Below are 26,613 nucleotides of genomic sequence, written 5' to 3' on the forward strand. Positions count from 1 at the left end.
CTGTCAGCAATATTCCAGGTATATTACGACAGCCTGTGAATAATGAAGTCTGGGTCAGAGAGTTATAGCGTTTCATTTCAAACGAAACATTTAAAAAGGTATTCTTGTTGAATATAGAAGATGAAACAAACTGATGAATTTTAATTTCTTAAGCAAGCATTCCGACAAATTGGGCCCTTCTGTCAGAGTGTCATGTTGCTACTGACATGGAATACCGATACGCAAAAACAAATTTTCATCGTTTCTATTCAAAATGATTAGCATGATGGACAGTTATTTGTGTGAATATTTGTTTTATGTTTGTGACAATATTTTCAGATATTATTGTATTGTCACTTGAAGGGAAATCTTTCCTTTAGTTACAAAAATGACGCTTGCTTAGTTAATAGTTGCCTTTTTATTAAGCAGTCTGTGTCTTAACATTTGATTCAATACTTGATTCAATACTTCAATGAAGACAGTTCATAACATCAGCATTTCACATTGGTTTCATGGAGTATTACCAAATTCGACTGATTATTTATTTAAATAAAAAGTTAACATACCTGTGTCAGGGTCAGACTAATCGGTTTCGTGACAATACTCATATGGTTATATAAAATATGTTGTTAGATAATATTATCCGTAATGAGATACTATTTACCAGAAAACTATTATTGTTGTTACATATCATCAGGTTCATTCCAGGGTTGCTTGTGGGCCAAAACCAGCTTGGGGTCATTGGTAGAGCACTGATAGACAGCTGATCTGCCTTACATAAAACCTGATGCAGTCCATATTGATTGCCAGTGATCCATTTTGCTCGTCTGTGTTTAAATATAACTCGGATATTTATGTGCAGTCACAGTCCTCAAGACTGAGTTGGATGACAAGGATGTTTCGAGTCAAAAGCAAGAACTATTATTTTGTGGCTGTTTAAAAACATTTGTATGTGAAATATCTGTTTGATATTTAATAAGGTGAGCTTCTCCTTCTGTCTTCTTCCTAAATATAAAAACCAAGGACAACCAAACTGCAATTACTTGGGAAGTAAAAAAAAAACATGCCGTGTCACATTTCTGTTTTTGATAATATGGAATAAGTAAGACAATCTTTCATAAATAGTGAACATTATCAAATTGGTCTTCATAAAAAGAAATAATTGCAAGCCAGACGTCAAATGAGAACAAATATTCCATGACTTTATGAAACGTGAGAACCTGAAATGTTATGCAGGGAACAGATAATTATGTAAAATATAGGTCAGTACGCACTTAAACTGTGGCCGGTAATCTGGTATCATCTGATGCAAGTGACCAGTGGTGACTGTCCATCTCAGATGTACGTCTGCTATAGCCTGATGTTTGACCAGCAGTCCGCCACGGGTTATGGAATCCTTGGGATTCCTTTGTGTAATATTATTAATATGTGACCATGGTATATGTCTTCAGAAATGAAGGATAGACTGTGAGCTTGAATTTCCATGTGTTCACTATTTTTTACCCTATGATCTTACATTAAAGTACATTTTTCTCTGATCAAAAAAGTAATTGCTTTCATGGGTTTGTGGGTTTTTTCAACATACTTTCCAACGACTTCCATCTGCTGTTACAGAATCACACTTCTCAATAATAATAAATCAGATTGAAAAATGTACTTTCCATAGTGGGTAGCCTAGTGGTTAAAGTGTTTGCTAATCACGCTGAAGACCAAAGTTCGATTCCCCACATGGGTACAATATGTAAATCCCATTTCTGGTGTCCCCCGCCATGATATTGCTGGAATATTGCTAAAAGCGGCGTAAAACCATACTCACTCACTCACTACTTTCATTAGTCCTAATAATGTTTTGCTAAAAGCAGGGCCCAATGTAAGATTCCACGTCATCCCATGTTCATAAATCACTAAAACATAGCTATCCAACCCAACTGTGGCTTCTGTCACTAACACATGCAAAGGCAAGGCAATCATTCACATGAAAAACACAGGAGCATGTGGTACAAGTCAAATTGGGACATCAAGCATCATTTTATCCAATTCTCTATTCAAAACCCTGTTATCAATATTGTGGAGGCTGTGTAAGGAAGCGGTATCGCCTGTTTGACAGTTCAAGTACCGTAACAGTGTTGACCGAGAGAGATAATACTGGTGACAAGGTTAACTCAGGGATCTGGCGTTGATTACTGTGAATTCCTGGGTAGCAGGAAGCCCGGTCGTAGGTCACCTGAAATCTACACCTGTCATGTTATGTCACCACTGGGCGATGCTGAAATAGACATAGGTTGTTGTAGAGGAAATATCATCAGTTTCCGAACAAGTTTCAAACATAAAGATGGATTAATGAAGATAATTATATTATTAATTTAATTATATAATTAAAAGTGATATTTAGTAATATATTCCAATAACATGTGATTTAGAGCAAAATTTAAAACATGGCATTGTTTGCTGCACATAGCATGTCTAATGGCTATAAAATATAGGTCAAAATTATGTTAACACGCTTTGCTTTGATTATGACTGATGTTTATCAGTTTAGCATGATTAAATTTAACCTCACTATGCTTCAAACATTAAATTCAATAAATATATATGTAGTCCAGTGAATTTTCATTTTACATCACATTGTCTTATAAAGACTAGTGTTGTTTGGTTTTAACAAAGATTATGATATTGCCAATATGTTTCTAAACCTGAACCAAATTTTTATAAAGTTGAAATTCCTTGTGCATTATCCGTGCACTTGCTTCATCTTTTCAGTACATTTTTATTAAACATGGCAGTCATTTAAAAGTGTAAGTTTGGCCTACTTGTCAATGATTTTGTCATCATTTAGCAATATGATATACTACATATCAGTTTGTTTATTTTACCTATACTGCCTTATTCAGTTAGTTTAGGTTGTTATTCGGTTGAGCATATCGTTACAGAGCCCAGCCGATAGTTCATTGTTAAGTGTAAACACAATAGATATTCCAATAAAATCTTTACCCTACTCAAGCTGTGATGATATTGAAATATGATAGGGAATAACAGCTTGTTTCTGTTCATAGCCTGTCTCACAATCCCTCAACCATGTTGTTTTCCCTTCCTTTCCATTAAGAGAAAATCTAAATGAAGCAAGTCTAGATTTCCCAATCTCACTTGAGTTCCTTTTTCAATAAATATGTAGTTGCTTTACTCAATACTTTATATTTTCAGTGACTGAAATTTAGCTTTATCTAGCTTTTGTAGAGGACTACAAAATGGCTGATATATAGCCAATGCAACATTAAATTTTCACTCACTACAGGACTTTCACAGCCAGTCTTCCAAGTTCACTCAAATCTACTGGAGACTATTAAATCTTGTTGATGGTAGTCCTCATTGAATAGAATTTGAAGGCTGTTATTCTGTACCAGTTCTCAATGTTTCAATTTCTACAAATAGAACTGAAAAAAAAATAACTAGTTAAATAGTGTAAGCCGAATAACCATGTTGTCTTGTTCCTGATATATTCCCAGGACTAACTCTTGAACAGATTATAGTTAATGTTATTGTCATTGCATCAGACAGCTTGACATTCTGATATAGTTTTGGACATCCTTGACCTTTCCTGTTTGATATTAAAAAATATTGTTTCTGTTTACAATTTGTTACAAATGAGTTGTTTTGTTTTGTTTTTGTTTTTTTGGGGGGTATGTTATGAAATTACTTGAAAAAGTGATACTTGTAATCTGAATAAGATATTGTCATTCAGTTACCAGTTAAGAAAGGCACTTTGTTTTGAATTTCAGATTTAAGTATCAGAGATTGTGATGAGGGCATTGCAATCGTGCATGGTGGTTTTAATGGCTCATTATTACATGTGAGCATATGAGACCATCTTTCCATGTTTCTATCAAACTAAATCTTTATGTGAACATGTTTTGTGAAGTAGTAGCTATAGACTGGACAGCCAATATGGCAACCAAATAGTGATTAAGATTGATTAAGATAATTCCTTAACTATACCATTGAGTGAGTGAGTGAGTTCAGTTTTGATGCTGTTTGGAAACTATGTCAGTTTGATGTGGAAGAAAAGTCTGAAGTGATGCAGGTGAAATGCTTTATTAATGCTGGCCTATATAATGGTTGTAATTTGTAGATTTCAGTATTATGTACATTTAATTTTGGAAGCAGCATCGCAAGAGTCACAAAATGGTGTACATTAACAATGGCAGCCTAGGTGTCTCTCACAAATAGGTGGGCTGGGCCGCCAAAGGTACAAGGGTTAAGGTGTTTTTATAGCTCTGAACTGTGTCGACTCAGCAGATATGAATGTTGAATTGGATTCAATGGGTGTGACTTATCTCTCGTGTTTCAATCCTGGCTTTCTACAACTTGTGCTTGGTTAGGGCTAGTGTGTCCCTGTACCACATACAGGCAACAGAGGGACACAGATAACAGACAGGTACATCACCCGCACAGCTGATTAGTGGGGAGTCTATCTGTCTGTCTCTGAGAGAGTGTCTGTCTGTCTGTCTGTCTGTCTCTGAGAGAGAGTGTCTGTCTGTCTGTCTGTCTGTCTCTGAGAGAGAGTGTCTGTCTGTCTGTCTCTGGGAGATAGTGTCTGTCTGTCTCTGGGAGATAGTGTCTGTCTGTCTCTGAGAGAGAGGATCTGTCTGTCTGTCTGTCTGTCTGTCTCTGAGAGAGAGTGTCTGCCTGTCTCTCTGTCTGTCTGTCTGTCTCTGAGAGAGAGAGATCTGTCTGTCTGTCTCTGGGAGATAGTGTCCGTCTGTCTCTGAGAGAGAGCATCTGTCTGTCTGTCTGTCTCTGGGAGAGAGGATGAGTCAATGTGCAGTTATGTTCTTTGATACTATAATTAATAGTTATTTATATCTGACATGGCTTGTAGAATGTATTTGAGTGTACTTGGAGAATGTATTTGAGTGTACTTGGAGAATGTATTTGAGTGTACTTGGAGAATGTATTTGAGTGTATTTGGAGAATGTATTTGAGTGCACAGCAGTTCAAGCATTGTGTGAGATACTTTGGATGTGTAATGTTGCTGTGAGAGATATGAGATATGACGGTATGAGATACACTGGCATGAGATATGGTATGAGAGAAACTAGCAAGAGATGAGCAGGTATCAGAGATGTCTAAAAGATATGATCGTATGAGAGACTCTTACATGAGGCATGATAGTATGAAAGACACTGGCTTGAGATATGGTATGAGAGCCACGGGCATCAGATATGGTATGAGAGCCACTGGCATGAGATATGGTATGAGAGACACTGGCATGAGATATGGTATGAAAGACACTGGCTTGAGATATGGTATGAGATACACTGGCTTGAGATATGGTATGAGAGACACTGGCTTGAGATAGGGTATAAGAGACACTAGCATGAGATATGGTATGAGAGACACTGGCATGAGATATGGTATGAAAGACACTAGCATCAGATATGGTATGAGACACACTAGCATGAGATATGGTATGAGAGACACTAGCATGAGATATGGTATGAGAGACACTGGCATGAGATATGGTATGAGAGACACTGGCATGAGATATGGTATGAGAGACACTGGCATGAGATATGGTATGAGAGACACTAGCATGAGATATGGTATGAGAGACACTGGCATGAGACATGGTATGAGAGACACTGGCACGAGATATGATGGCATTAACAAATATTTGCCAAGAAAGGATATACGTGGCATATTCATATCACAAGGAAAATGTTTGAGCATATAACATGGGTATATGTTTATGATATTGATAGCTCATATTACAAATACCACAGAGATGAAGCATACAATAGAAGAACTGAAGCACGAATGTCTGTAAGAAGTCAGCCATGGAGCCCCTCCCTTATACTTGTAGACTGAGCATCACAGCAGGACTGAATCTGTGACATGGCAACATGTCAATAAGCGTAATGAGCTGGGTGACCGCTGACCATCGTGGCCAGCCAAAGTTACCAGTTGGACTAGACTGATTGGTCAATTGTTGTCAGGACCTTGCCATGTAGCTGCGGTTCATAACAACCTCCTATCTGTCCCACTTCAAGTAACTCCTGCGGCATGGTGGCATGGTACGACAGATCAATACCACAGTCCAACTAATAGGAAATTTGATAGTGGTGGCATATGTTGTGAATATTTTATATGTTTAGCCTGAGAGTCCCAGGGCACCACTCTACCCTTGATAATTTGCAGTATTTCATCATTAATGGTGTGTTTTATTGGATCATTTGCGTTTGAGTGAAATCGTCATAAAGTGCTCCTTGATGTCCACCACCAAACTGCCGTCTTTGCTGCTGCACCATCGATGCTTGTCTCTTTTTCCGTCCTCTGATTCAGTTTTGTGATAATCTACAACAAGTGTGAATTATTATAAATAGACAGCTGTGTGTTTATTCAAATACTGCTTCGTAAGAAATCCCATTTGTGCTTCAGAGAAGCAATTATCTCAATATTTATAGCTAATGCTTCCAATACACCATCTGGGTATTTAAGAACAAACTGTCATAATATTTTCTAAATGAGGTCTTTTAGGTATAGGAAAAGGGAGAAAAAGGAATGATACATGTTTTTGATATTCCTGGAAAAATGTATATGTGTCTGTATCTTTTTGTGTATCCTTCTGGAGATTGTGACATTGTTAGATGTCTATTTCAGGCCAGTATATCTTGTTGCCTAAACATGAGCATGGCCCTCAATAAAGTACAATAAGTGAGTGAGTTTGGTTTTACGCCGCTTTTAGCAATATTCCAGCAATATCACTGCGGGGGACACCAGAAATGGGCTTCACACATGTGGGGAATTGAACACGGGACTTCGGCGTGACAAGGGACCACTTTAACCACTAGGCTACCCCATCACCCTCAATTAAGTACCTGGTTTAGGGATTAGTACTGTCTAGTTCATAATAATATTGTGATTGTTGTTGAATGATGAGATGAAGTCATTTTGTGAATCATGGCAAAATTGTAATTACTGCGGACAAATATATTTCCTTTAACACATTTCTTTTGTATTTGTTGGTATATCAAATCGAGAAATAATTGTTTACTTGAACAAATCCTCTAAACATGCATGAACAAAACATGGAACCATTAGATTTTAAGGTTAAAGGGTCACAGATTAACTATACTAGTCAGGGATGTAATCTCTATGTTTGAGGGTCGTAGGGGTAGCCTCAAAGCGTTCGCTCATCGTGCCGAAGACCTGGGTTTGATTGCCCACATGGGTACAATGTGTGAAGCCCGTTTCTGATGTCCCCCCACCATGATATTACTGGAATATTGCTTAAAAGCAGCGTAAAACCATGCTCACTCACTCTTTGTTTGGGAGACTCAGTATTAAATGTGGGATTCCAGGGTATGAATAATAGGTACAAGGATGTCACAAGCATGTCATCGTATCTCAGTTGTGTAGATCGATGCTGATGATGTCAATCACTGGATTGTCTGGTCTAGATTTGATTATTTACAGACTTCCGTCATATAGCTGGAATATTGCTGAGTGCTGCTTTAAACAAAAACCAAAAAAAACATGCTGAAAAAGGCTAATGGCTTCTGTGGAAGGAGATTTTGATGTTGAACTAGTAAAAATCAACCATTGATTTCTTAGTATGGGGAGGCGGTGGTGTAGCCTAGTGGTTAAAGCATTCCCTCGTCACTCTGCAGACCCGGGTTCGATTCCCCACATGGGTACAATGTGTCAAGCCCATTTCTGGTTTCCCCACTGTGATATTGCTGGAATATTGCTAAAAGCGGCGTAAAACCAAACTCACTCACTCACTCTTAGTATGGAAGGGGAGGGTCCATAGCTTGAGAGTTGGATTTAATGCTGTTTTGAACAGTGTTCCAATTATATCACAACATGTCGGCTTAATGTGGGAGAAAGCCTGAAGTGATGCTGGTCCCAGGTGTTTACCACGTCAGTGAAAACATTAACACAGATATGGCGCTGACAAACCTGATAAGCATAATTTGGTTAAACCAGGATTCAAACCCACAATAACTGGATCATAGGGACATAATTCTTCACAGTGAATTCACTAAATCGAACAGCAAGTTGTATTCCCCCAAATGAAATGAAAAGGCTCAATGGGGAATGTCATTTATTTATGGTATTCATGCATCAAAATTCATCATATCCCATCCGGGTAATAATCGAATGGTCCCAAACTCATATTTGCAATGCTCTCAGTGGTAACAGGATACCCTCCTGAGTGTAAAGTTCCTTTCAAAGTTCCTCCAAAGAATCACCCTGAATATGTTTGTGCCATTTTCTTGGTGCCATAGTGTACCTTTGGGGAAGCACCACAGAGAAGTTTACCCCTCAGGGAATCATAACAGAGAAGCTGATGGAATGGTTCCTGGAGGGAACAGGTCTTCTGCTCCTGTCTTGCATGCCGCCAAGTAAACCATTCCTAGCAATACTATGGTTTGGTGATGCTATCGGTGAAATTGGTTCGGTAGATACGGTTATTGGGATGATGTTGCAGCTTGAAGACGCTGCTGACGGGAAATTGGCAAGAAAATTGGTTAATAGATTTCAGATAGCGCCATATGATTAAATACTGATACAATGTTGCAGTGTAGGGAAGTAAATTTGTTTGATTTGTAATTGATAGTATTGACATACCCTGCTTTTGTTATGACATGTAGGTGGTTGGTTTCTGTGGTGGAATTCAGAGAGTTGAATTATGGTTTGTGTTTTTGGCATCGAAGCATATCCTTTCATTTTTTCATAAGGCCAGACCAATTATATTTCCTGTTTTACGGATTGGACAGTCATATTTTTACAAGAATAGGAACAAAAATAAAAATAAATTTCCCCTGCTAAAAAATAAATTCCTAATGTTTGTATTGGACAAAAATGTAAACTTACAAGAAAGTTTTTTTCAGATTGTTTTTGGCCCCATATACGCTTCATAAGTTGCCAAAAGTAAATAGTTTTAGTATTTAGAAGGAATATTACTTTGAATGGTTTTAAAGTTAGTTTCACAGTTGCATCAAACTATATACGATATACACATGCACATATACATACACATGCACATATACATACACATATATATATATATATGCATATGATGTGTCAATTATTTGAAACAAACGCCCTATCGGTTCAAGTCAAGCCATAAGTGAAGCTGATTTCTTACTCCACGGCAATGATTGTAGACTCCTACACACTAGTGCAGCTTGTTCTGGTAAGATGGAATGACTCAGTGTTGTTGCGTGTATATGAAATGGATGACTGTTGATAGCACGATGTCGTTGTCAGTGTGAGTTGGTTGTCTTTGTTCAAGTGAGCCATCCCTTGAGAACAGTGCAGACTGAAACTGATTATCTTAGCCCAAAATAGGACCGGTCGAGTATTGGCGAAATATGAAAGCTTGGCGGAAATTGCAATCACTTTTGGACATGAAAATAAGCTTCCCTCGAGGTGAAGTGCTAGCTGTGACAGACCCAAACTCAGTCGAGCAGAAAAGACTGAAGTCGTGCAGGAAATGAAAATATCAATATCGCGATCATGGTGTATATTTTCTTGCCGCAGATGAAGAAGGTAACCGATAATTTATTGATCGGTTTAATCTGTACTAGTGGCAGCAGAAGGAAATTCAATCAGGGAGGAAAAAGACAATATCATCCTGTTAAATGATTGGAGGATATGTGATTGATATCACAAATGACATTCATGTTTTTTCATGCCAAGGCAATAATGTGTCCGAGGCAAAGGGACATTGGATTGGTCTGTTTTCTTTCCAAAAGCTGAGATCAAGCTTTCTTATTTTCTCATAGACCTGTTTTTTGTTTGTTCAATACTTCTAGTTCTGAACTTTTGTAAAAACAATTGTAGTTGCTTTGCACTTTCTCCTTTACATTTGGCAAAGATATTTTTTAAATTATTTTCAAAAATATTTCTTCATTATTTTTTAGAAGGTTCAATGATCTAAAGATATTTGTATGTACCTGACAATGCATTTTTTTATTTTAGAGTTATTCTGGTGCTTGAATAAGTGATGTGAATATAATATTTGTTTAAAACATGGTTTGATACATAACGTGTTCCAAATTTTGTTACTGTGTTATTTTGTTTTAATTACATAATATAATACTCTTGTCAGCCACAGCCCCACAAACATCACAAGTGTGTTCTGATTCTTCCATCAGAGGAAAACCCTCTTATCTTGGTTAGGCAAACCATCATATGTAACAAGTCGCATCTTTTAATAAAAAAACATCAGATCAAAGTAGTTACTGGGGAAAAAGAGAGATGCTCCCAGCCAAGGAAAGAAATAGCACACGATGTCAGTGCTAACAGTAATTTATACCACCCAGCCTAGCTCTATATAGGGGACACAACAGTGAACGCTATTGATTTATTGTCTTGCAAAAAACAGTCACAGTTCCCAATGCCTTGAAGAAACATTAAAATAGCTATCATGTAATTGCCAATAGATGATAACCCGAGTCTGCCACAGAGAACAAAAGCTGCTTATAAAAAATCGAAGGCGGACGACAAAAAAGTCGTGCTCGTGAAAACGCCTCTGATTTAGTTATTCCATGACCTGTTACATCACTAGAGAAAACAGGCGGCTGAAAGGCATTTTAAAAATGGCTGTAAGCTATAGTTTCCTGATGGACAGATCTCAGTGGTTTTGTGTGCACTGCCATGATATTGATCACTATTGGTTCGTCATTTGCAGTCCCGCATTTACACTTAGTTGCCTTAAGTAGAATGAGGAGATTAAACTACACAGAAAATGTTCATGCCGTCTGACTTTGCCATCTTTCAGTGGTTTGGTAATAATATTTTTTTCACATTTAAAAATTCATGCTTGATGGCACATGCGTCATAGCAGTTCGTAATGATCTGAAAGTAGATTTGAGGAATTCTCTTTAAAGTCCGTGAACAGGGGTTAGTATATATAAGGGTGATGAATTATTCACATAGTCTTTAAAGTGATTGTTATTTCTAGAAGTCTCATGCTCATCTCAACATTTCGGAAGATGGAGACAGATTTTTAAATGTGTATTAGAATTCTATCCTACCATCAGTAAACTGGCTCTTCTGAAATTCTGTCAAAGGAGTGTATTTGATTGGACTGAGATAATGACGGGGAGAACCCACGTTGATCAATAACCGGTTACCACGGTGTCAATATACACTTTCCCCACACTTCAAAAAATATAAAAATCTGCTCATTTTACCGTTTGGTGGATTGTCTGGATCTGAATAGCTATACCCCAGATAGCATTCGGACGTTGGCAATGTTGGCAAAGCCATTGCCAACATTGGGCCAACGTCTTAATGCTATGTGGGACACAGGCTTCTACCAGATAGATGGAATATATCTGAAAATGGTTTTGCACAACAATCTACTACTGAAATGATGCTCACTCTATCAACCACTAGTTTGTCTTTGCCTACTTACTGGCTACAGTGGTGTTAATGGGTTTTTCACCATAGCACACTAGCCAATTTCACTCACATACAGCATTATCATGTAATCTTTTTTATTCCTCATTATCTGACAAATTTTTAAATATGACTAAGATTTCTGCTCCAAAGGGTAATGTTTAGAGTACAGGACTTCTCCAGGTTTCTTTCAACTCCAAAAGAATATTACTACGTAACAATGTTCAAGATTAATGAGACAAAAAATCAAAGGCCTCTTAAAACAAGGGCAGTGAGTTTTCAAACAGGCATGTTTAGGAAGGACAGAATGAAATTATTTTCCTAATCTCTCCAGTTTAAGCCCTGGGGGATTTCTGTAAATCCTGTTAAGAACATATCGCAGATGAGCTTATTCCTGGATATGATAATAATGAAGTTTAATTTCGCATTTTTTCATGAGATTGATGGAAATTTTGTTGTTGATGGGCCTACCGTAATTACCATAAAAAGGGAAACACCCTTGATATTTGAAAAATAGGGCTTTTGTTTTATCCTGCGATTTTATGGTTTTCCAAGTGTTTTCTCTCATTAAGATGAACTTTGGATGTCACTTTTATGATTTTATGTGAAATCAACATACATTTAATTTAATTGAAAAATGAAATAAACATGTTAATTTGCAAAATGCAAAAAACACCAGACAAGAAATTTTGTTGATATATTTATTGGTCAACCCAAATATTTAGTTAGTAGCACCACCATTTATATACCTAGTTAATAACATCATACAATGTAGAAAAATTCAATTGTATATATCTATGGTAGACTCCACAATAGGAATGCGAGATAATTGGAGTATCTATCTATCACACCCACTCACCAACCGCTCCCAATATGTGATGGAGCAACAGATGTTGAACACTTATATGATAATGACATTTGATATGGAAAACTATGAGAGTCGGTGGACCTTCACCAGTGTATTTACCGTAGTCAGTTATGTTGTTGGTCGTTCTTTATGCTATTTGAATTTTTATGTCCAAATCTCCATTACCTTCATGTGTAGGCGTGTTCAGTGTTTCTTATGTTTTCCATTGTCATTATCAACTTGATTCACTGAAACGAACTGAAGTAAAAGTATTTACATGTTTTCAATTAACGAGGGAAGGATGTGTGAGAAGTGTTGAATCTATGACGGCCATATTTGATTTTTTAAACCTTGGCTTTCGGAACTTGTCGCCTCTATAAAAATGAGTCAAATGCAAATCTAAAGTACCTTTTTTCATATTCTTCAACAGTATTTTCCTGTAAATCAACAAAATATGTATTGAGCATTCAGTACGTTTTGCTTGTGGAATGTTTAACACCACTGAGTATTCCAGCTATATGGCGGCTGTATGTAAATAATCGCATCTGGACCAGACCATTCAGTGATCAATATCATGAGCATCGATCTACGCAGTTGGCATACGATGACATGTTAGCCACTTTTTATGACAACCCTGGGTTGCTGAAGACCAATTCTCACTCGGATCTTCACAGGGTCATTCAATATGTTCTACTGTTAAACGACAAACACTGATTTCATTAACAATGCGCTCAACAACTCCGACTTCACCAACACTGAACACAGAGGAAGAAAACATTTTGAGAACAAAAACAGCTGGAAATGTCTTTTGCATATATTTATTTTTTATCTCTACTAAGCAAGATTTGATCACACTGAAGATACGTAAATAGTTTGGTAATGTATTTAGGAATGTCACAGTTCATGATGTTGTAGCAGCCATAAAATTTCCGAGTCCCGTGCTGGGATTCAAACCTCGGCCCTCCCGATCCAGAGTCGGACGCCTTGTCCACATGGCCATAGAGGTAAGGATGTCATCTGTAGGATGACTCCACGCCCTGCTACAATGTCCTAGATTAATGGTTAATGTTTCATTAGTAGGAGGTACTATTTTATAGATAGAAAACTTCTATATTGCAATAGATGTGATGTTTTGGCCTGTTGATGCTGCCACCATTATCAAGCAAGTGAAACGTCGCATGTATTGCAATAAAGAGGTTTTCAATCCATAAAAATTGTTCCTCTTCATCATCCCAGCTTCTGGTGCGGTGGGGTAGCCTGGTGGTTAAAGCATTCACTTATCATGCCCGAAGTCCCGGGTTTGATTCCTCACATGGGTACAATGTGTTAAGCCAATATATCTGGTGTCCCCCGCCATGATATTGCTAAAAGCGGCATAAAACTAAACTCGCTCACTCACTCATACCAGCTTCTATATGCCACTTAAGGAATATGTTCTATTTGTTTCTATGGTATTTGTTCAAGAATAAGAATCATAGAATCTCTGTCTGTACAACGGCTTGAGAAGAAACAAGACCAGCGTATGAGTATACACATATAGTCAGAACATCATCAGTACTTGTATTCCTGTTGCTGACTTCACGATGCAGATAACCGATGCCTTTGATATTAAACATTTTGCCACAGATACCATCTCATGACATCCTTTCTCATAACTGTGGAGTTGTTATGTCTGTATTGCATACAAGCTTGGAAATCGGAGGATTAAACCTTTTTTGTCTTATCCTGTTTCTGTGGATTTTGTTGAGATTATTGACTACTTCCAGACAGATTGTTGTATTACATGTTGTGTATTGTATTATTGTGGACATCAGTGATTTCAATGTACAATTGTTAAAGACACTTCTTGAGTTAAATCTCAGGTGCAGGTAATAATGAAAATATTACATTCATGTGTGTACAATACCGAGCATAAATTCACATACATATCTGTAACCCTGTGTCATTAAATACAAAACGTTACGGTCACGTTTCTTGAAACAGTCTGATACTCATGATAATCTTTTATCTTGATAATCGACGTTTGGAGGTCTTGAGCTGGATGCAGTCACTGCATATCTTGATGGAAGTTCACATTTTGATGAGGGCAAGGTACCTTATCAACACGCAGATATCGCATATGAAAACCACTTCCTGACTGCTCATGTCAAACTGTTAACATTTTTATGATACCACGTTAGTTATATTTGTTGTCATCTTGCAGGTGGTCAGTAAAGTTGCAGCGCAGCCGGGATATGACCTTGACCTTGGCTACAGGTTACTGGCAGTATGTGCGTCACACAAAGAAATGTTTACGCCAAAATCGGCAGGTAGGCATACGCCGCAGTAGTTGTAGATTAGATACATCTCTAAATATATATGTTGTGCATGTGGTTTTTTTTACTGAGAATAATGTATGATAGCATGGGTCATAGATGTTAGCCATTGCCAATAACAGAGGATCTGGTTTCAGCTCTTTCTTTAAACCTTGAAATATTTTTCACAGCCATTTACATTTTGAAATCATTATCATTTGTACCTGGAGTTAAATTTGAAGGTGTAAGACGATAACAGGTAGTGCTGTTGACCTAAGTAACATGTAAGGAAGACAAAAATCGGGAGAGATGCGTAGAGCCAATAAGTGAGTTTGTCTGACTTGCCATGACCGGTGCCTATTTCAGTGATGAATTACAGTGATTTTGCCCTTTTTCTGAGCCCGTTCTATGTTATCAGACCAAAGCATTCTCAAACAATGACAGTTGCATAAGTGTTTTCTCAATATCTTTGCCATTGCTTTTCACCCTGTGGTTGAAGCAATGAGGATAATGTGTGCTTTGGCATGTTTCAAATTAATCATTGATCTGAAACATCTTGAAATATTTCTGAAGTAGCATTGGGTACTTTGAATAACAGATTTTTATATTGTCATTGAATATTGATAAACATTATGAAATTATCATTATGATAAAGTGTCTTCCAGCTAGTTTATTCAGGTAAAATATCAGATAATTATTAACATTTTCATTTGACAACAAAGGCACTATGACCCATGTGGTTGTCATAAACAAATTTCAGTCTTTGTTATGGGTGAGTAGTGGGGAAATGGGTGTGATAATGGGCAGTTATCTCAGGGCCCATAACTCACTCTGCAGAGTTGCTTCCCTTTGCTGCTGGATCATCATGTATTTGAACACCAGATTCACTCTGATTACAGTCAGTATTTGGTCAGCACCATGGACTTAACCCCAGTGGTATGACTAACATTTTGACTTTCCATTTACATTTATCTCTGATTTGATCAAAATGTTTTTTGAAGTAGTGTCAAACTGCCCCAATCACTTCCCAACTGTCATGGTGGTCTGTTCCAACTGGGTTCGATTCAGTCATGTTTTTAGGTTTGTCAGCACCAGACCTGGCCTCATGGTAAATGTCTCCGACTGCATCCCTCTGGGCTTGTTCCACATTAAACTGATGCTCCTAGAATAATGTTCAATTCAACGCTAAACCCATCTGTTCCAACCATTTCTACCCTTGAAGATCTGGGTAGAAGTGGTCTTCAGTAACCCATGCTTGTCGTAAGAGGCAACTAACGGGATCGGGTGGTCAGGCTCGCTGACTTGGTTGATACATGTCATCAGTTCCCAATTGTGTAGATTGATGTTCATGCTGTTGATCACTGGATTGTCTGGTCCAGACTTGATTATTTACAGACCGCCATATATAGCTGGAAAATTGCTGAGTGCGGTGTTAAACAACAAACCAACCAACCAACCAATCCAAACATTTCTCTTCTCCACAAGCACAAGTGAAAAACAACAACATTGTGTAAATGTACTCAAAGATTTGAACAAATCCTTTTGGACAAATGTTATTAAGAAACTTGCAATTAATATCTCCCAAGTCTTATTACTAAAGTAAGGTATTGAGGGCAATGGATATTTTTAGCTTTTGGACGGTAATGTTTTAAGATATCATATTGTTTGGTTGATCATTTTCCGGAAACTATGAGCGATTGATCGAGATGTTTTTGTGTGTTTTTCACAAGTTTTGAACAAGCCGTATCTGGCTGACTAAAAAGAGACAAAAACTAGCAGTGTCAAGATAGTAAATAACATGTCTTCCCTTCCTGATCATCGTCTTGTTAAGATCAAAGGAAGTAAGTCTATTTGTATTTTCTAATTAATCTTAAAATGACAGAAGCTTTCAGATTTTTCAATCCCGAACTCAGCTGTGAATAGGCTCTAAGCCAGACCTTCCAACCCCTGGTTGCAGTTATGATAGAAACGTGGTAACGTGCACAAGCTTTTAAAAAGTTTCAAGCTTTTCAAATCAATAATCCATTATACCAAAGATTGTGATTTTCAGGTCTCTGATTAGTTTTTGGATGGAAAAAAAAACGAGATGTCTTTTTCAGCTTGTACAATGGAAGTGATTTTCTCAGTCAATGACGACAGTGTTCAGATCAAGACACTCAGCTGCTATATATTGATCAGGGGGATTCTTTCGAAATTGATTTTCATGGAATGCTAACTCATTCTACTCAATTGTCAAGTCATTGATCTATCAGTGGGGTAATGCTTTCCTAACGAAATGTATTTTCATGGAGAGACTTGATGCAATCGATGTCAACTGTGCTGTTTTCCTGACGAGAAAGTCGGTAGAAGATCCGTGGCTTGTGGGAATGTTCGGGGGAAAAATATTTTCTCTGTCTTGACAACACCTGGTTTTGTCACTGTTACATATATACTTGTAGATTGCATGTAGATTTCAGTTTGTTTGACATTTGTGTCTTGTCTCTGTTGGCCAAGGAAAACGGTTTTAGAACTGCACAGAAAGTTGAACTGATTTTGTGATCTTTTATTTGAATGCTTTTCTAATATTATCATTCTCAGCATATGTGTCATTCTTTCAAGATCATGTCATGTACATAATTTAATTCAAATTTTAAATTTTAAGATTCTACAAAATCGTTAATGGAAGATATTGTTACAATTTAACAATGTTCTTTGCATTACTTACATCTTTTCATCTGAGACATTAATGTGAACTTTCTTTCGGAATAATTTATCTTGGATTTGTGAGCTATGAATAGTCAAACCACTATTACACCACACAGATCAATGGCAAAGAATGGAAATTCTTAAAAAAACATTATGTAATTTAAGTCGCATTGATTTGCAACAATGAAAAATCAATTGCTTTCAAGACTGCCAATGGACCCCTGTTTCAAAAATATCTTTGATTTTTGACTGATTATCATGGCTAACAAACAGTTTCATATTTGTTGAGGCGCGTAAATGGCTTCTGTTTGTTGAAGGGCATGTGATTCCTCTGTTCCGCGAAATCAGCTTTTACCTCATGATATTAGCCACAGTGGAGTAACGAACTTCAAAAAATAATTTCATGGAATACTGCCATTTTTCGTGTTGATTTTCTGTTCTTCTCGTAAATCAATTATTCATGGCGGTCCCCATTATGATCTGTCTATTTGGGATGGGAATCTGTCACATGCATAGCCATAATTACATTACCTCTAATGGCTTGGAAAAGTTTTCATTGAATTTTACTTAGCATCACCTTTTTGAGCCTTTGGATAAACAGAAGTCAGACATTTTGAGCTCTTTAGCCATTCTCTTTTCCATTCTCCATTTTTACATTGGAGGTCACATACTAAGACTGCTGCGTCCTTGAGATCGTTTATGATGCTATGCAAACCACCCATGATTCATCATCAGTGTGCTCTTAGCTTTGTTGAAATGGTTTATGTTTTAAGTCATCGTCTCTGGCAAGTTACAATGCCTTCAAGAAAAGTAAATCCAACTTTTGGTTGAATTATGTCATTTGTTATTTTCAATGAATGCATATCTAGGAATATCAGATATATTGACTTAATAATGAAATTTTACTTATTACTTAATTTTGTAATTATATTTTCTGTTTGCAGGTGATAAGGTGTATGTTTTAGTTTGTCTTTTATTACTTTCATTTCCTAATATTTCACAAGTTCAAGTTTATATTTTTTGATGCACCAGTTAAGTTAACAAATCATTTCTTAGTGTTAAAAAATTAATGGAATTAAATGTTTGAATTATGATATGCATGTTACTTGACTAATCTGTTTACTTTCCCAGACAGATGTTGTGTTTTACTTTTACTGATAATAAAACAATTTTATCTTAGAAAATGTGAGATACCAGATTTCAAAATTTGAATAGAATTTTAAGAATGTGTTTTGGGGCACAAAACAGGTTGCAAATAGATATAAAATCTGATCATATCATACCTGATAAAATGCAATCACCTTTTTTACCTATGCCTTGTATATGCAGTTGTTCTCGGTGTATAATATTGTATGTACACTTTGCACCAATAATATGCTCTCTTCGTAATAAACATAAAGGTTTGTGAAAACTGCAACACAGGTCACACTGCTGTATTGATTCTTTTTTTCACGTCTGTGTTGCTAAAAAAAATTATTTAAAGACGGGCGCAAAGTGTCACCAACATCACTATCAGTGGACTAGTTTTCCCTCATAAATATTCATACAGATAAGTCCCACTTTCAGCCCTGTGTGGTTAGGAAATCAGTATCTGAACATGAGCAGACAAGCCTCACTCTGACATTATCTACAAGAATAGCAATAATGATTATGATAATTTGAAGGTTAGATTTACAACATGAAATGTTATATGTCCAGACATGTTACCTGAATTTAAAATATGTTTATTTTGTATTAAACAATATGTTTATTGTTAATTTCACCTTTACAATCACTACACTGTTGTTCATCACCAGATCGCCAGGTTTATTATCAGTAACTTAGGAGAGTTTTGTGTGGTATTACATCTATAAAAGTAACTTATAAACCAGTAAAAAGTGAAAAGAGGCTGAAGATTTACACAGACAGAAGTTCGCAGACAATTGCTCAGCAAAAGCAGAGATGTTAATTATTTGGCAACGATTTAACAAGTGACTTGAAACCCTGACCCTGTGTTGGCGCAGCTCCAAGATTTTTCCTCGTATTTTGTACTTTGCATTGAGGTACAGGCTTGGTGGCAAACATACCTCGCAGATTTCTTTTTCTACACCAAACACCTTCAGTCTGTTTGCTGGGCCACATGGCTTGGCCTATGTATATGGTATGCCAGTTTCACCTTGTAATGCAATTGACGACAACAGTAGCGAAATTGACAAGATTTGGCGGAATTACTTGAGCTGCAGTATACAAGAGCATTGACATAGTCTGTGGTCATTAACATGAGTGCTCTCATTGTAACCCCCCTTGCTTGGGGTGGCCAGGCCATGGTATAAGGAGGGCTGTGCTAGGCACGCTATAATGAGGACTATGCTGAGCCATGGGGAGGGATTGAGCACTTGTAGAACTGAGGCGAACAACAAGATGCAGAGAAAGTTTGTGTAACTGCAAGGAGAGAGACAAAGACAGCGTGTAGAAATCTGCATCCTGATTAACTGGATTTCTGCTGTCATATTATCTAAACAGCTGTCTGTGTAACATAACAATTCCACGCATTTCTAGATTGTTGAGTAAGCCTCCACCTGAGGAGGCCCTGAGAGCTCAGGGCTTCAGGGAATGCATACAAAAGTAACAAGTTGTTTGAATGGGACGATTTACTGCAATTGTTCACTTTGGAGCGTGGAGTTGTACACACGTTTCTCAAGCTGTTTATCATTGTTAATGATCCATCATATGAAAGCTAATATTTCACTTGGTGGTAGTCAGGATCTGGGCTGTATTGGTTCACAGAAAGCTGGGGTGGTAGCCTAATGGTTAATGTGTCCGCTCGTCACACTGAAGACCCGGGGTTCGATTCCCCACATGGGTACAACTTATTCCTTATTGTTAGAAGACAGTTTACACAAGATAAGGGCACATCCTTGAAATTAAAGTTTTCATACAAAAAAACACACCCCAAAACGTACATACAATAGGTTACATCTTTTAAGGGCGGTGGGGTAGCCTAGTGGTTAAAGTGTTTGCTCGTCATGCGAAAGACCCCGGTTTGATTCCCAACATAGGTACAATGTGTGAAGCCCATTCCTGGTGTCCCCCACCATGATATTGCTAAAAGCCATGTAAAATCTATACTCACTCACTCACATGATGTCATCACAAGTTTTCAATTGCCAAAGACAACCTACAAATAAGTGATGCCTGTAGCAGTCTGTAAAAAGAAAGACACGTTGCTGTTTTTTCAAAAGAAAGATAACCAAAAAGTTTACATGTCAAGTCTGTAAGGCCAGATCAGTCAGTGCCTCTCATGACATAAGCTCTCTTGCAAATCAAATATCACACCTCGGGCCAACCTTACTTTGCTACTAGGATGCCAGACTGTAATCGGACCAGAGTTGGAAGGACAAATCTGACGCAGAAAAAAAAATGGAGACAAGCTACAGTGAACAAATCAAGGGCATGTTTTTGCATCTCGGCAAGAAATGTTTGATAGATGCAAAGAAGAGTCTGTATATTACGGATGCATCTTACCGGTAATCCTGCATTGTCTGTCAAACCTCAAGAGACCCGTTAAGATCCAGGTTAGAATTGATCTTCAGTAACCCATGCCTGTCGTAAGAGGCGACTAATGGGATCACGCTCCATGACTTGGTTGACGCATGTCATCGTATCCCAATTGCGTAGATCTATGCTCATGCTGTTGATTACTGGATTGTCTGGTCTAGACTCGATTATTTACAGACAACCACCATATAGCTGGAATATTGCTGAGTGCGGCATAAAACTCATTCACTCACTCAAACCTCAAGTCAGTGAAAGGCATCGTTTGACAGCACAATGTCCATCCTTGATCATCCTTGATTATCCATTGTATCATATCTCCAATGCATTAAAATATTTACTCTGGACCCATTCGATAAACTATATAGCTTCATGTTGACTGATTCAAAGAGCCATCCAATCAGATTGCAGTCGTCTTCCAGGGTTTTGTCGGGATCAGGTGGTCAGGCTCGCTGACTTGGTTACCACATCATCGGTTCCCAATTGTCTGGTCAGATCGATGCTCATGCTGGAATATTGATAACTGGATTGTGGGGTCCACTTGTAGACTCGATTATTTCGGACCGACACCATATAGCTGGAATATTGCTGAGTGTGGCGTAAAACTAAACTCACTCACTCACTCCAGAGTTTTGTGCTGAGCTAGTTATAGGACAGATGAAAATAAAGATGTCATTTCAGAACCAAAGCTACTGTGTTCAACTGATCCAGAGTATTTATTCTGTTGGAATGGAGATTTTTTAAAAACCTGGATAATAAATTATTGTACCTTGTCTGGCCCTGAAGTTAAATAGCAAGTGTTAATGAATGCAGCAGATATGAGATAAATCCTAGAATCGGAACACACATTACTCAAAAGATGTTTGTGAACTCTACATCTTTTTCATATGAAAAGTTAGGGCGTTCTTCAACAAGTGTATAATTTTTCAATAAAAATAAGTTCATTCTCTTAACTGAAATAAACTGTGTTCACTTTTGCATTATGTAGAAACATTTGTAATGAAAACAATATTTGCAAATTTATGCGCCAATATACGTGCTTTGCATGATGGAAGTAACACCAGAGGTATGTTGTGTGTAAGTATATGATTTATTATGCAAAAATAGTAGGCCTTATCAATATGATCCTACCTGTCATCATAATGCATTGCTGTCAATTATCAATAAAAAAAAAGTGATAATGTCGGTGAAAGATTGACATAATGGTATTGCCTTCAAATGAGAACAGATTTACATACTTTGCCGAAGATGTATCTCATTTGGCAGCAGTTGTTGTTTCCTCTGACGCTGATGCCGGAGGACATATTTTGCCAATATCTGTACCATTGCAGTACTGCTGTGTTCTTGCTACTCCCAGATAAATGCTTTCCAAGACCAGTGCAGGTGGGATCTTCAGGGGAGGCCCTGTAGGGGTTGGAGAATGTAGCATGGCAATGTTACAAACTTGCCAGCTGTCAGATCAAGTTTGTATGTTGTAAAAAAATTCCAAATGAGAAATATTATAATGATAGTTTTATGTCAGGTGATATGATATAGCCTTCACCTTTTTCACATTGCTACCTTTAGCATCTTATATCTAGAAACTATTGAGAAAAAGGATGATGTAGAAATGTCAAAATGATATATGTATATAAATGAGGTTCATGTTGATGATTGGGTTTTGAATTATTGCTCAAACCTGGGGTTTTTATAAGTATTTACAAATTTCAGTTTTTAAATTTAATAAGGACTAGAGGGTTTGTAGTAAATCAGTTGAGATGGAAGTGAAAAATATGTTAAATTTATTCATATTTGAATAAATGAAAGATGTAAGTTCCATAATTCAACAAAGTAAAAAGCAGCATTAGAAATGCTTTGATGTATTTAATTTCAGTAATGAATTTTGAAAAAAGGTGAAATGTATGTGTTGAAATCTCCCTCTTATCATAGTTAGTAGGTTATTTTGTTTATACTCTCACACTAAGCTAACAATTACACAATAGGGTACACCCATCATGCTGATGTTATCATATAAACCAACCCATTCAGAGCCCCAGGTGAGGAGATAGGGCCCCAGATTTATTCTTCAGTAGCGTTTATAAGCACAAGTTATGCCATTCACTCTAGTTGGTTAGTGAGTATCCTGATCAGGGAAAGTCTGGGGAACACTTGGCTAATTGCTGGGACTAACAAGCCATTGGTCCCGCTCAGATGTAGATGGAATTGTAATTATGTCATCTTGGGATAGTGTTTCTACAGGGGAGGCTCAAACACATTCTCAGAATAGGTCTGTCCCATACACTGTACCATCAGTTGAGGAACACCCAACAATATGAGGGTCTACAGGGAGGGTAGAAGCATGCGTGATGAGTATGTTATTTGTACATTGATCAACAGAATACCTACAATATGAGGGTCTACATGTGGACACAAAGTGTCAAAGTCATATTACAGCTGTTTAGTTATGTTAATATGAAGCGGATCCATGTATCAGTTATATTTGACTCTAAATATAAGTTACAGTCAATATGCTACTAAATCGGGGCTAATATTTCCCTTACAGTGAGATCTGCCTTATCAAAATTTAGATGTAGTAATTTGGCCTAGCTGTAGAAACTGTAAGTTATTCAAATGCTTTATATACTGAGAGACTTTGTCCCTATTGCAGAAAAAACAACGGTTTTCATCAAAGATGAATTTCATGTATTATTTATTCAGAAAAGTTAAAGTACTCTAAGAGAACTTACCTCATTAGATTTATCCCATGTTGACAGGAAGAATGCCAGTCTGTGCAGCACTTTGTAAATGTAATGGCATCAACAAATTATGATATATTGTTTAACATTTGCCGATATCTATATATAGTTCAACAGTTAAGGAAAGAAGGAATGCTATACTATTTGAAGGAATGCTATTCTATTTGACATAAGAAATTTTAACACCTGAACATTCTTGTTATTGTGATGTTATATACATATTGTTATGGGTGTATGTTTGAATTAAGGCCTTTGCACTGAAATAAATTTTCAAAATCGTGAGCTCTGCCAGGAAGCCACAGCCCTTAAAATGTATTATCCAATGTCTTCATCATGGTCAGGGGTAGAAAAATGTGCCACAGAGCACACTTTTACACCTTTGTGTGCCAAAAAAGAAAGGGTTTTTTTTTCAGATAAAATCTCAAACTTTACATCACATCACATCACATCACAATGAAATTGCTGATAACACAATTTCAGATTGTCCAGGTTTACTTGTATCATGATTTGTATTGACAGTGTTTGAATAGTCATTTCTGTCAATATTTTGTACAAGTTACTTGTCCTTTAGTACAGGTATCACTGTTCATATGGACGTTGTGTGAAGGTTTTTATGACAAGCAATATTGCATTATTTCTTTCATCTTGTTCAGACTGCAGGAACTTTTTTTAACCATGCCATTAGCAGGCTTATACCAGGAATTTCACCCAAAAAATTGTTTGCTTTTTTCAAACTATCTTTTTCGGGTCTTTTTTGTTTGCTTTTTTAAAATCAACAAAGACTGAAACTTAATAACATTTTCTTTGGCAAAATGCTATTTGTGTACTCCTGAATGTTGCCAGGATCTACTTCAAGAGAAGATGCTTACTTTGAAATTCCATAAAAACTAAGAAGGCATTCCATTGATGATGTGGGAACACACCTGAGCAAGCAATATTTATTTATTGGAACAGCAATACCACCTGTGTGGACCCTCATGAAATAGTATTGCATAAACTGTATATTCACCCTCCTTCTGTTAAGCTAATACGAACTACAGAGATACCCAGGAAGAGGCGCAGCTAAGGGGGGCTTCATTGCATAAATCATTTGCCAGGTATTTCTTCACAGCCTTTAAATTCTTGGACTTGTTTCACAAAATGGTGTCAATCAGTAAGGCAGTTAGAGCTGGTCGTGTTGTTTTTCCGAGGAGATGTTTCATACTGTGGTTGAGAATATATCTTGAGTGGGAGCCAATTGCTAAGAGGCGAAAAGATATTCCCGAGGCAGCGACCAAAGTTTCAACAGCTATTTGATTGAGGGTCTACACCCTACCGAGTGTTGGGTGTCGTGTTCAAATCAGTTTTAACTTTTGATTTACTTCGAAAACTGAATCAGGGCATTAGGTTGTTCATTCAACACTCCCCTTTCATGAAAGTGTTTCATGCAAAATGAGCAACAGAATCCATGAAACGAACGACAATGGTTATTCCACAAAGTGGCGTGTACGTCTACACACAAGGACGTCGGTGCCTTATAAGAAGGATGAGAAAGTCGTATCTTCCTTGATGCAACTATCTTTTAATTAGAAATAAATATGAAAGTTCGCGACAATTGATAAGACCTATTCTATTCTTAAACCAATTAAAAACAATTTCGTCAAGTTCATCCTCTCGACCCTCAGGGGTGTCCTTCTTGACCTCTGCTGTTAGAGAAATATGGAGAAATTGAAACCCTTGCAGACGGAGACAAGTTTATACTACCAGTTGTTCAGCGCCGTCTGGCGGCGAGGTTCGTGTATGATTGACAGGTGGAGTTTTTCACCTCTAATTCTCACATTGGCACTTTCCCTTAACTCGTGCAAATTTTATGACCGGTTTAGAGCCGTTTCTGCGAATCCGTGACAACTGGTGCTCCTCGCTTGTGTCTTTTGCAAAGTTTTATTGACCCAATATTTCTGTTTAATTGCTGAGACAAGCAGTTTTAAAGAAGATGGATATTGTATGCGAATGAAATTCGTCAGCAGACTCTTTGGCGGTTGTTCACAGATTGTTATATATTTTATCTCCCGCGTCAAATGTTTGACAGCGTAGCGCACAATTGAATGAAACAAGTTACTTCAAATATACAATCTTCGAAATATAATCAATTGAAATACGCATTTGTAATAATATCATATAAAGGCAAGTTTCATAGATCGTGATATTAAGGAGTTGTGGAAAATGCTTACGAACACTATATGGTTCTGAGTGAGACGCAAGAAATAAAACACATGTCTTTGAGTTTTTATCTCCCTGTTCGTGCATGGCATTGGTCAGGCAACTTGTCAGCAAGCGAGCCTCGGAAATGAGGCTATCCCACACCGCCTTTGTTAGATTCGCGCAGACATGTGGGGAATTCCTCGCATTTCAAGACCCACCGCAAGGTGGCGCTCAAATACAAATGGGGTTCTCTCGGGGTTGGGCCGTTTTAAATCCTAATGGAGTATTTGTTTTGTGTCAACAACACTCAGTCGAGCAAGAGTTTCTTCACCCTGCTCGAACCCCGTAACTCTCGGCACGGTCGAGTGACTCCGCTCTGTAAATCTTTCCCCCAGACAGAGAACGCCGAGCGAGTTGCCAGCCATCTTCATTGTTAGCCTATTATCATAGTAAACGCTGCACGTGCCATATGTCAAGCCAAACCAGCGGTAAAAGCTAGTTTGTCATTTCAGAAAATAGGCCATATTAAACAAGCCAGGGCCGACAACAGAGACCTTGCATTTTGAATTTCATACCCTCCCCGCGCTTGACAATGCTCATAATGTAACCGGGCCTGGTGCGTTTGTTAGCGGATGTTATTAGAGTAAGGATTAATGACGTTATGTTTGATGTGACGAAACTAAGCTTCAATATAATATCCACACATTGATCACGCTGAGACAAATATGAAACATTACATGCCTCGAGTTACTTAAGCAGCCCTGAGACAATGACTCATGATATTGTTTGCCACAGACAATTACACGAATAAACAGTCGTAACTTATTCGCCAAGGGCAAGGTCACATAAGGGAGATCATTCATGAGTAAGGATGGGTTAACGCCGTTGAAGCAATGATGTTAACTGCGGACGGGGATACCAAAATGAGCGTAGGATTAAGTAGAGA

General features: G+C 37.5%; 1 protein-coding gene across 1 annotated transcript in view; it reads left to right on the forward strand.

Moving 5' to 3' along the window:
* LOC124261389 (zinc finger MIZ domain-containing protein 1-like) overlaps positions 1-26,613 on the forward strand; it is a 165,949-nt gene that overhangs the window by 84,887 nt on the left and 54,449 nt on the right. The window contains 1 exon segment of the mRNA XM_046695703.1: positions 14,442-14,547. Within this exon segment, the coding sequence (XP_046551659.1) occupies positions 14,442-14,547 (106 nt within the window).

This window comes from Haliotis rubra, unplaced genomic scaffold (assembly GCF_003918875.1).
Source record: "Haliotis rubra isolate DU_JTF1 unplaced genomic scaffold, ASM391887v1 Scf8, whole genome shotgun sequence".
NCBI classification, from domain to species: domain Eukaryota; kingdom Metazoa; phylum Mollusca; class Gastropoda; order Lepetellida; family Haliotidae; genus Haliotis; species Haliotis rubra.